This window comes from Oncorhynchus clarkii, chromosome 15 (genome assembly GCF_045791955.1).
Source record: "Oncorhynchus clarkii lewisi isolate Uvic-CL-2024 chromosome 15, UVic_Ocla_1.0, whole genome shotgun sequence".
Lineage (NCBI taxonomy): Eukaryota > Metazoa > Chordata > Actinopteri > Salmoniformes > Salmonidae > Oncorhynchus > Oncorhynchus clarkii.
Window position 1 is genome coordinate 1,807,995 of NC_092161.1, and position 11,516 is coordinate 1,819,510.

Below are 11,516 nucleotides of genomic sequence, written 5' to 3' on the forward strand. Positions count from 1 at the left end.
TGAAATGCTGAATACAACAGGTGTAGTAGACCTCACAGTGAAATGCTGAATACAACAGGTGTAGTAGACCTTACAGTGAAATGCTGTATACAACAGGTGTAGTAGACCTCACAGTGAAATGCTGAATACAACAGGTGTAGTAGACCTCACAGTGAAATGCTGAATACAACAGGTGTAGTAGACCTTACAGTGAAATGCTGTATACAACAGGTGTAGTAGACCTCACAGTGAAATGGTGAATACAACAGGTGTAGTAGACCTCACAGTGAAATGCTGAATACAACAGGTGTAGCAGACCTCACAGTGAAATGCTGAATACAACAGGTGTAGTAGACCTTACAGTGAAATGCTGAATACAACAGGTGTAGTAGACCTCACAGTGAAATGCTGAATACAACAGGTGTAGTAGACCTCACAGTGAAATGCTGAATACAACAGGTGTAGTAGACCTCACAGTGAAATGCTGAATACAACAGGTGTAGTAGACCTTACAGTGAAATGCTGTATACAACAGGTGTAGTAGACCTCACAGTGAAATGGTGAATACAACAGGTGTAGTAGACCTCACAGTGAAATGCTGAATACAACAGGTGTAGTAGACCTCACAGTGAAATGCTGAATACAACAGGTGTAGTAGACCTTACAGTGAAATGCTGAATACAACAGGTGTAGTAGACCTCACAGTGAAATGCTGAATACAACAGGTGTAGTAGACCTCACAGTGAAATGTTGAATACAACAGGTGTAGTAGACCTTACAGTGAAATGCTGAAGACAACAGGTGTAGTAGACCTTACAGTGAAATGCTGAATACAACAGGTGTAGTAGACCTGACAGTGAAATGCTGAATACAACAGGTGTAGTAGACCTTACAGTGAAATGCTGAATACAACAGGTGTAGTAGACCTCACAGTGAAATGCTGAATACAACAGGTGTAGTAGACCTCACAGTGAATTGCTTACGTCCAAACCCTTCTACTGATGAATTGTTCAGCAGTCTTATGTCTTATGTTGTCAAATTCTACTGTATGTTATAAACCTCTCTCTGTCGTCATGGTAATTTGTTGTATGGCTACTTTGGGAATATGAACTCATCACTTCCAGAAAAGGTGAGGAATTGATTCTGGTTATGTATTATTTATTTATTATTTCGTTTTTAATTTTTAATTTCTAATTTTATTTACTCTGGTTATTTTTATTTTTATGATATATTTGTTAATATTTTAATTTGTGTTTTTTTATTTATTGTGTTTTTATATATTCTGGTTCATTTATTTATTTATTTATTGTGTTTTTTTATTTATTCTGGCTATTAATTAATTCAGTGTTGTATTTATTCTGTTTATGATACAGTATATGTTTGTAATGTAATAATAATCATATAATAGTAATAATAATAATAATATAATAATAATTTTTATATAATAATAAATAATATAATATATAATAACAATATATAATAATCAGCATCATAATTACCATTCATATATTATAATAATATAATATATAATATTAATAACAATAATAATATATAGTAATAATAATATAATATATGATAATACTATATATATAAATACTAATATTAAAATTGAGCAATAATAATATAAAAACGTATATAATATTAATAACAATAATAATATAATATAATATATAATAATAATACTGCTATTAATATCAAGGCACAAGGCGAGACCCAGATGCAGACACAGGAGGCAGATGGTTGGAGTCTTACAATGGTTATTAATCCAAAGGGGTTGGCAAGAGAATGGTCATGGACAGGCAAAGGTAAAAACCAGTTCAGAGTCCAGGAGGTACAGAGTGGAAGACCGGCTCGATGTCAGGGCAGGCAGAATGGTCAGGCAGGCGGGTACAGAGTCCAGAAACAGGCAAGAGTCAAAACCGGGAGGACTAGAAAAAGGAGAATATCAAAAGGAGTACGGGAAAAACACGCTGGTTGACTTTACTAACATACAACACGAACTGTCACAGAAAGACAGAGAGACAGGAAACACAGGGATAAATACACTGGTACAGAGAGACAGGAAACACAGGGATAAATACACTGGTACAGAGAGACAGGAAACACAGGGATAAATACACTGGTACAGAGAGACAGGAAACACAGAGATAAATACACTGGTAAAGAGAGACAGGAAACACAGGGATAAATACACTTGTACAGAGAGACAGGAAACACAGGGATAAATACAATGGCACAGAGAGACAGGAAACACAGGGATATATACACTGGTACAGAGAGACAGGAAACACAGGGATAAATACACTGGTACAGAGAGACAGGGATAAATACACTGGCACAGAGAGACAGGAAACACAGGGATAAATACAATGGCACAGAGAGACAGGAAACACAGGGATAAATACACTGGTAAAGAGAGACAGGAAACACAGGGATAAATACACTGGTACAGAGAGACAGGAAACACAGGGATAAATACACTGGTACAGAGAGACAGGAAACACAGGGATAAATACACTGGTACAGAGAGACAGGGATAAATACACTGGTAGAGAGAGACAGGAAACACAGGGATATATACACTGGTACAGAGAGACAGGCATCACAGGGATAAATACACTGGTACAGAGAGACAGGAAACACAGGGATAAATACACTGGTACAGAGAGACAGGAAACACAGGGATAAATACACTGGTACAGAGAGACAGGAAACACAGGGATAAATACACTGGTACAGAGAGACAGGAAACAGAGAGATAAATACACTGGTAAAGAGAGACAGGAAACACAGGGATAAATACACTTGTACAGAGAGACAGGAAACACAGGGATAAATACAATGGCACAGAGAGACAGGAAACACAGGGATATATACACTGGTACAGAGAGACAGGAAACACAGGGATAAATACACTGGTACAGAGAGACAGGGATAAATACACTGGCACAGAGAGACAGGAAACACAGGGATAAATACAATGGCACAGAGAGACAGGAAACACAGGGATAAATACACTGGTAAAGAGAGACAGGAAACACAGGGATAAATACACTGGTACAGAGAGACAGGAAACACAGGGATAAATACACTGGTACAGAGAGACAGGAAACACAGGGATAAATACACTGGTACAGAGAGACAGGGATAAATACACTGGTAGAGAGAGACAGGAAACACAGGGATATATACACTGGTACAGAGAGACAGGCATCACAGGGATAAATACACTGGTACAGAGAGACAGGAAACACAGGGATAAATACACTGGTACAGAGAGACAGGGATAAATACACTGGCACAGAGAGACAGGAACACATGGATAAATACACTGGTACAGAGAGACAGGAAACACAGGGATAAATACACTGGCACAGAGAGACAGGAAACACAGGGATAAATACACTGGTACAGAGAGACAGGGATAAATACACTGGGACAGAGAGACAGGAAACACAGAGATAAATACACTGGTACAGAGAGACAGGAAACACAGGGATAAATACACTGGTACAGAGAGACAGGAAACATAGGGATAAATACACTGGTACAGAGAGACAGGAAACACAGGGATAAATACACTGGTACAGAGAGACAGGGATAAATACACTGGTAGAGAGAGACAGGAAACACAGGGATATATACACTGGTACAGAGAGACAGGAATCACAGGGATAAATACACTGGTACAGAGAGACAGGAAACACAGGGATAAATACACTGGTACAGAGAGACAGGAAACACAGGGATAAATACACTGGTACAGAGAGACAGGAATCACAGGGATAAATACACTGGTACAGAGAGACAGGAAACACAGGGATAAATACACTGGTACAGAGAGACAGGGATAAATACACTGGCACAGAGAGACAGGAACACATGGGTAAATACACTGGTACAGAGAGACAGGAAATCAATCAATCAATCAAATTTATTTTATATAGCCCTTCGTACATCAGCTGATATCTCAAAGTGCTGTACAGAAACCCAGCCTAAAACCCCAAACAGCAAGCAATGCAGGTGAAGAAGCACGGTGGCTAGGAAAAACTCCCTAGAAAGGCCAAAACCTAGGAAGAAACCTAGAGAGGAACCAGGCTATGTGGGGTGGCCAGTCCTCTTCTGGCTGTGCCGGGTGGAGATTATAACAAAACATGGTCAAGATGTTCAAATGTTCATAAATGACCAGCATGGTCGAATAATAATAAGGCAGAATAGTTGAAACTGGAGCAGCAGCACAGTCAGGTGGACTGGGGACAGCAAGGAGTCATCATGTCAGGTATTCCTGGGGCATGGTCCTAGGGCTCAGGTCCTCCGAGAGAGAGAAAGAAAGAGAGAATTAGAGAGAGCATATGTGGGATGGCCAGTCCTCTTCTGGCTGTGCCGGGTGGAGATTATAACAGAACATGGCCAAGATGTTCAAATGTTCATAAATGATCAGCATGGTCGAATAATAATAAGGCAGAACAGTTGAAACACAGGGATAAATACACTGGCACAGAGAGACAGGAAACACAGGGATAAATACACTGGTACAGAGAGACAGGAAACACAGGGATAAATACACTGGTACAGAGAGACAGGGATAAATACACTGGTACAAAGAGACAGGAAACACAGAGATAAATACACTAGCACAGAGAGACAGGAAACACAGGGATAAATACACTGGCACAGAGAGACAGGAAACACAGGGATAAATAAACTGGTAGAGAGAGACAGGAAACACAGGGATAAATAAACTGGTAGAGAGAGACAGGAAACACAGGGATAAATAAACTGGTAGAGAGAGACAGGAAACACAGGGATAAATAAACTGGTAGAGAGAGACAGGAAACACAGGGATAAATACACTGGCACAGAGAGACAGGAAACACAGGGATAAATACACTGGTACAGAGAGACAGGAAACACAGGGATAAATACACTGGTAGAGAGAGACAGGAAAAACAGGGATAAATACACTGGCACAGAGAGACAGGAAACACAGGGATAAATACACTGGCACAGAGAGACAGGAAACATAGGGATAAATACACTGGTACAGAGAGACAGGAAACACAGGGATAAATACACTGGTAGAGAGAGACAGGAAACACAGGGATAAATACACTGGCACAGAGAGACAGGAAACACAGGGATAAATACACTGGTACAGAGAGACAGGAAACACAGGGATAAATACACTGGTACAGAGAGACAGGAAACACAGGAATAAATACACTGGTACAGAGAGACAGGAAACACAGGGATAAATACACTGGCACAGAGAGACAGGAAACAGAGGGATAAATACACTGGTACAGAGAGACAGGAAACACAGGGATAAATACACTAGCACAGAGAGACAGGAAACACAAGGATAAATATATTGGTACAGAGAGACAGGAAACACAGGGATAAATACACTGGTACAGAGAGACAGGAAACACAGGGATATATACACTGGGACAGAGAGACAGGAAACACAGGGATAAATACACTGGTACAGAGAGACAGGAAACACAGGGATAAATACACTGGTACAGAGAGATAGGAAACACAGGGATAAATACACTGGTAGAGAGAGACAGGAAACACAGGGATAAATTCACTGGCACAGAGAGACAGGAAACACAGGGATAAATACACTGGTAGAGAGAGACAGGAAACACAGGGATAAATACACTGGCACAGAGAGACAGGAAACCCAGGGATAAATACACTGGTACAGAGAGACAGGAAACACAGGGATAAATACACTGGTAGAGAGAGACAGGAAACACAGGGATAAATACACTGGTACAGAGAGACAGGAAACACAGGGATATATACACTGGGACAGAGAGACAGGAAACACAGGGATAAATACACTGGTACAGAGAGACAGGAAACACAGGGATAAATACACTGGTACAGAGAGACAGGAAACACAGGGATAAATACACTGGGGAAACAAGCGACACCTGGAGGGGGTGGAGACAATAAAGAGGACAGGTGATACAGATCAGGGTGTGACTATAATATATAATAATAATAACATGAATATATAATAACATATATAATTACAATAATAATAATAGTTAATTATAATATAATACATTATCATATTAATATCATATAATGTATAATAATAATAATATATGTATAACAATAATAATACGAATATATAATAATTATAATAATAATAAATAGCACATTTTTTGTCCATTAAAATAACATCAAATTGATCAGAAATACAGTGTAAACATTGTTAATGTTGTAAATGACTAGTGTAGCTGGAAACGGCAGATTTTTAATGGAATATGTACATAGGCCCATTATCAGCAACCATCACTCCTGTGTTCCAATGACACTTTGTGTTAGCTAATCCAAGTTTATCATTTTAAAAGGCTGATTGATCACTAGAAAACTATTTTGTAATGATGTTAGCACTGCTGAAAACTGTTGTCCTGATTAAAGAAGCAATACAACTGTCCTTCTTTAGACTAGTTGAGTATCTGGAGCATCAGCATTTGTGGGTTTGATTACAGGCTCAAAATGGCCAGAAACAAAGACCTTTCTTCTGAAACTCGTCAGTCTATTCTTGTTCTGAGAAATGAAAACTATTCCATGAGAGAAATTACCAAGAAACTGAACATCTCGTCCAACGCTGTGTACTACTCCCTTCACAGAACAGTGCAAACTGTCTCTAACCAGAATAGAAAGAGGAGTGGGAGGCACCGGTGCACAACTGAGCAAGAGGACAAGTACATTAGAGTGTCTAGTTTGAGAAACAGACGCCCCACAAGTCCTCAACTGGCAGCGTCATTAAATAGGCACCGCAAAACACCAGTCAACAGTGAAGAGGCGACTCCGGGATGCTGGCCTTCTAGGCAGAGTTGCAAAGTGAAAAGCCATATCTCAGACTGGCCAATAAAAATAAAATATTAAGATGGGCAAAATAACACAGACACTTGACAGAGGAAGATTGGGAAAAAGTGTTATGTACAGACGAATCTAAGTTTGAGGTTTTCGGATCACAAAGAAGAACATTCGTGAGACGTAGAAAAAATGAAAAGATGGGGGGAGGAGTGACGTCATCTGTCAAGCATGGTGGAGGCAATGTGATGGGGCTTTACCTGGTAGCTTATCTATCTGCTAATACTGTGCAGTGGGTCCAATTAAATGAGAGATGCGATGAATGGTAGCCTATCCATTGCTGGTAGGTCTACAGGCTATTTCACAAGTATGAAACCATGACAGTCGGAAAAGGTGAGTCATCTATTCTGCAATACATGGAAATTGAATAAATAATCGGAAAATAGATTTGTAATTATTTTTTAGAATGCATAGATAAATCGCTTTTCTCACTAATGAGTCCATCTTGTTATTATGTTTAGCTTCCTGTTCTTTTGATAAGAAAAAGAGTGTCATTATATATTCCTCCACAAGGAGGCAGCACTTCCTCCTGTAGCTTTCTGCCAATGCAACACTTCAACTATGTGTTACGCCATTGGTCATGCTTGCAGATTTGAAGGTGTTCCTAATATTTGGTATCCTCAGTGTATTGTGTATCCATGCATTGTATATACTTGTGCTAGACATATACACTACATGACCAAAAGTATATGAACACCTGCTCGTTAAACATCTCATTCCAAAATCAGATGGGCTTTAATATGGAGTTGGTCCCCCCTTTGCTGCTATAACAGCCTCCACTCTTCTGGGAAGGCATTAATATGGAGTTGGTCTCCCCCTTTGCTGCTATAACAGCCTCCTCTCTAATGGGAAGGCTTTAATATGGAGTTGGACCCCCCTTTGCTGCTATAACAGCCTCCACTCTTCTGGGAAGGCTTTCCACTAGATGTTGGAACATTGCTGTGGGGATAAAGTTGGAAGCACAGAATTGTCTCTAATGTCATTGTATGCTGTAGCGTTAAGATTTCCCTCCACTGGATCCAAGGGGCCCGAACCATGAAGAACAGACCATTACTCCACCAAACTTAAGGGTTGGCACTATGTATTCAGGCAGGTAGAGTTCTCCTGGCATCCACCAAACCCAGATTAATCCGTTGGACTGCCAGATGGTGAAGCGTGATTCATCACTCCAGAGAACGTGTTTCCACTGCTCCAGAGTCCAATGGCGGTGAGCTTTACACCACTCCAGCTGACACTTGGCATTGTGTGGTGATGGTGATCTTAAGCTTGTTTTGCAGCTGTTCAGCCATGGAAACCCATTTCATGAAGCTCCCGATAAAGAGTTCTTGTGCTGACGTTGCTTCCAGAGGTAGTTAGGAACTTGGTAGTGAGTGTTGCAACAGAGGACAGATGATTTTTACACACTACACGCTTCAGCACTCGGTGATCCCATTCTGAGCTTGTGTGGCCTACCACTTCACAGCTGAGCCGTTGTTGCTCCTAGAAGTTTCCACTTCACAATAAAACCACTTATAGTTGAACGGGGGGCAGCTCTAGTAGGGCATACATTTGACGAACTGATTTGTTGAAAGTCACTGAGCTCTTCAATACGGGCCATTCTACTGCAAATGTTCCTGTCAGGAACGGGTGTGGCTGAAATATCCAAATCCACTAATTTGAAGGGGTGTCCACATACTTGTGTATATATAGTGTATATGTAAATATATGGGCTATAAATACATTTAGACAGCATGCAGCGGTAGGATTTTTTTTTCTCATAAATATACAGTACCGGTCTAAAGGACTCACCTACTCAATCAAGGGTTTTTCTGATTTTGTACTATTTTCTACCTTGTAGAATAATAGCGAAGACATCAAAACTATGAAATAACACAAATGGAATCAGGTAGTAACCCAAAAAAGTGTTAAACAAATAACAATATATTTGTGAGGTCGGTGTGTGCGAGGTAGGTAGCTGGTGTGTGAGGGAGGTGGCTGGCGTGTGAGGGAGCTGGCTGGAGTGTGAGGGAGGTAGCTGGAGTGTGAGGGAGGTGGCAGGCGTGTGAGGGAGCTGGCTGGAGTGTGAGGGAGGTAGCTGGAGTGTGAGGGAGGTAGCTGGCGTGTGAGGGAGGTAGCTGGAGTGTGAGGGAGGTAGCTGGAATGTGAGGGAGGTAGCTGGCGTGTGAGGGAGGTGGCTGGCGTGTGAGGGAGGTGGCTGGCGTGTGAGGGAGGTGGCTGGCGTGTGAGGGAGGTAGCTGGCGTGTGAGGGAGAGGTGGCTGGCGTGTGAGGGAGGTAGCTGGCGTGTGAGGGAGGTGGCTGGAGTGTGAGGGAGCTGGCTGGCGTGTGAGGGAGAGCTGGCTGGCGTGTGAGGGAGAGCTGGCTGGCGTGTGAGGGAGGTAGCTGGTGTGTGAGGGAGCTGGCTGGCTGCCGTGTGAGGGAGCTGGCTGGCGTGTGAGGGAGAGCTGGCTGGCGTGTGAGGGAGAGCTGGCTGAGGTGTGAGGGAGGTAGCTGGTGTGTGAGGGAGCTGGCTGGCTGCCGTGTGAGGGAGCTGGCTGGCGTGTGAGGGAGAGCTGGCTGGCGTGAGAGGGAGAGCTGGCTGGCTTGTGAGGGAGGTAGCTGGTGTGTGAGTGAGGTAGCTGGCGTGTGAGGGAGGTGGCTGGAGTGTGAGGGAGCTGGCTGGCGTGTGAGGGAGAGCTGGCTGGCGTGTGAGGGAGAGCTGGCTGGCGTGTGAGGGAGGTAGCTGGTGTGTGAGGGAGCTGGCTGGCTGCCGTGTGAGGGAGCTGGCTGGCGTGTGAGGGAGAGCTGGCTGGCGTGAGAGGGAGAGCTGGCTGGCTTGTGAGGGAGGTACCTGGTGTGTGAGGGAGCTGGCTGGCGTGTGAGGGAGAGCTGGCTGGCGTGTGAGGGAGAGCTGGCTGGCGTGTGAGGGAGCTGGCTGGCGTGTGAGGGAGAGCTGGCTGGCGTGTGAGGGAGCTGGCCGGCGTCTGAGGGAGAGCTGGCTGGCGTGTGAGGGAGAGCTGGCTGGCGTGTGAGGGAGAGCTGGCTGGCGTGTGAGGGAGAGCTGGCTTGCGTGTGAGGGAGCTGGCTGGCGTTTGAGGGAGGTGGCTGGCGTGTGAGGGAGGTAGCTGGCGTGTGAGGGAGGTAGCTGGCATGTGAGGGAGAGCTGGCTGGCGTGTGAGGGAGCTGGCTGCCGTGTGAGGGAGGTAGCTGGCGTGTGAGGGAGCTGGCTGCCGTGTGAGGGAGCTGGCTGGCGTGTGAGGTAGGTAGCTGGCGTGTGAGGGTGGTAGCTGGAGTGTGAGGGAGGTAGCTGGAATGTGAGGGAGGTAGCTGGCGTGTGAGGGAGGTTGGTGGCGTGTGAGGGAGGTGGCTGGCGTGTGAGGGAGGTAGCTGGCGTGTGAGGGAGGTAGCTGGCGTGTGAGGGAGGTGGCTGGAGTGTGAGGGAGCTGGCTGGCGTGTGAGGGAGAGCTGGCTGGCGTGTGAGGGAGAGCTGGCTGGCGTGTGAGGGAGGTAGCTGGTGTGTGAGGGAGCTGGCTGGCTGCCATGTGAGGGAGCTGGCTGGCGTGTGAGGGAGAGCTGGCTGGCTTGTGAGGGAGGTAGCTGGTGTGTGAGGGAGCTGGCTGGCGTGTGAGGGAGAGCTGGCTGGCGTGTGAGGGAGAGCTGGCTGGCGTGTGAGGGAGCTGGCTGGCGTGTGAGGGAGAGCTGGCTGGCGTGTGAGGGAGCTGGCCGGCGTCTGAGGGAGAGCTGGCTGGCGTGTGAGGGAGAGCTGGCTGGCGTGTGAGGGAGAGCTGGCTGGCGTGTGAGGGAGAGCTGGCTGGCGTGTGAGGGAGCTGGCTGGCGTGTGAGGGAGGTGGCTGGCGTGTGAGGGAGGTAGCTGGCGTGTGAGGGAGGTAGCTGGCGTGTGAGGGAGAGCTGGCTGGCGTGTGAGGGAGCTGGCTGCCGTGTGAGGGAGGTAGCTGGCGTGTGAGGGAGCTGGCTGCCGTGTGAGGGAGCTGGCTGGCGTGTGAGGGAGCTGGCTGGCGTGTGAGGGAGGTAGCTCGTGTGTGAGGGAGCTGGCTGGCGTGTGAGGGAGCTGGCTGGCTGCCGTGTGAGGGAGCTGGCTGGCGTGTGAGGGAGAGCTGGCTGGCGTGTGAGGGAGCTGGCTGGCTGCCGTGTGAGGGAGCTGGCTGGCTGCCGTGTGAGGGAGCTGGCTGGCGTGTGAGGGAGCTGGCTGGCGTGAGAGGGAGAGCTGGCTGGTGTGTGAGGGAGGTAGCTGGTGTGTGAGGGAGCTGGCTGGCGTGTGAGGGAGCTGGCTGGCGTGTGAGGGAAGTGGAAAAGCACATGTATAACCATGGTAACAATAGAAAGGAAACAGTTTGGAGTTAATGTGAAAATGAATAAATGAATAATGAATAAAGATGAGGACACAACAGTTCACCTGACACAAGACCGAATCCAAACATCACACTGTTTATTTAATGTGCATTTTACATTTACTGTACTGTTTGATAACGAAATCAGAAAATACTCTGGATACATTCAGTAATACGATGTGCAACAGGTGCAACACAAGACAACTAAAACGGCAGGGGTTTGAGTGAGAGGACTAACTGGTGACAAAAGTGTTCACAGTTCACAAGTCATTTCACTTTCATGTCTTCAACTAGAAGGTGTTTTTTGAGCT

General features: G+C 45.3%; 1 protein-coding gene across 1 annotated transcript; it reads right to left on the minus strand.

Moving 5' to 3' along the window:
• Positions 1–1,768: 1,768 nt before the first annotated feature.
• On the minus strand, positions 1,769–11,185 carry LOC139366633 (putative uncharacterized protein ENSP00000383309). Its single transcript, XM_071104309.1, has 2 exons — positions 8,859–11,185; positions 1,769–1,907 (listed from the first exon to the last, which is right to left on the minus strand). The coding sequence occupies exons 1-2, from the start codon at positions 11,183–11,185 to the stop codon at positions 1,769–1,771; spliced, it is 2,466 nt and encodes an 821-aa protein (XP_070960410.1).
• Positions 11,186–11,516: the final 331 nt, after the last annotated feature.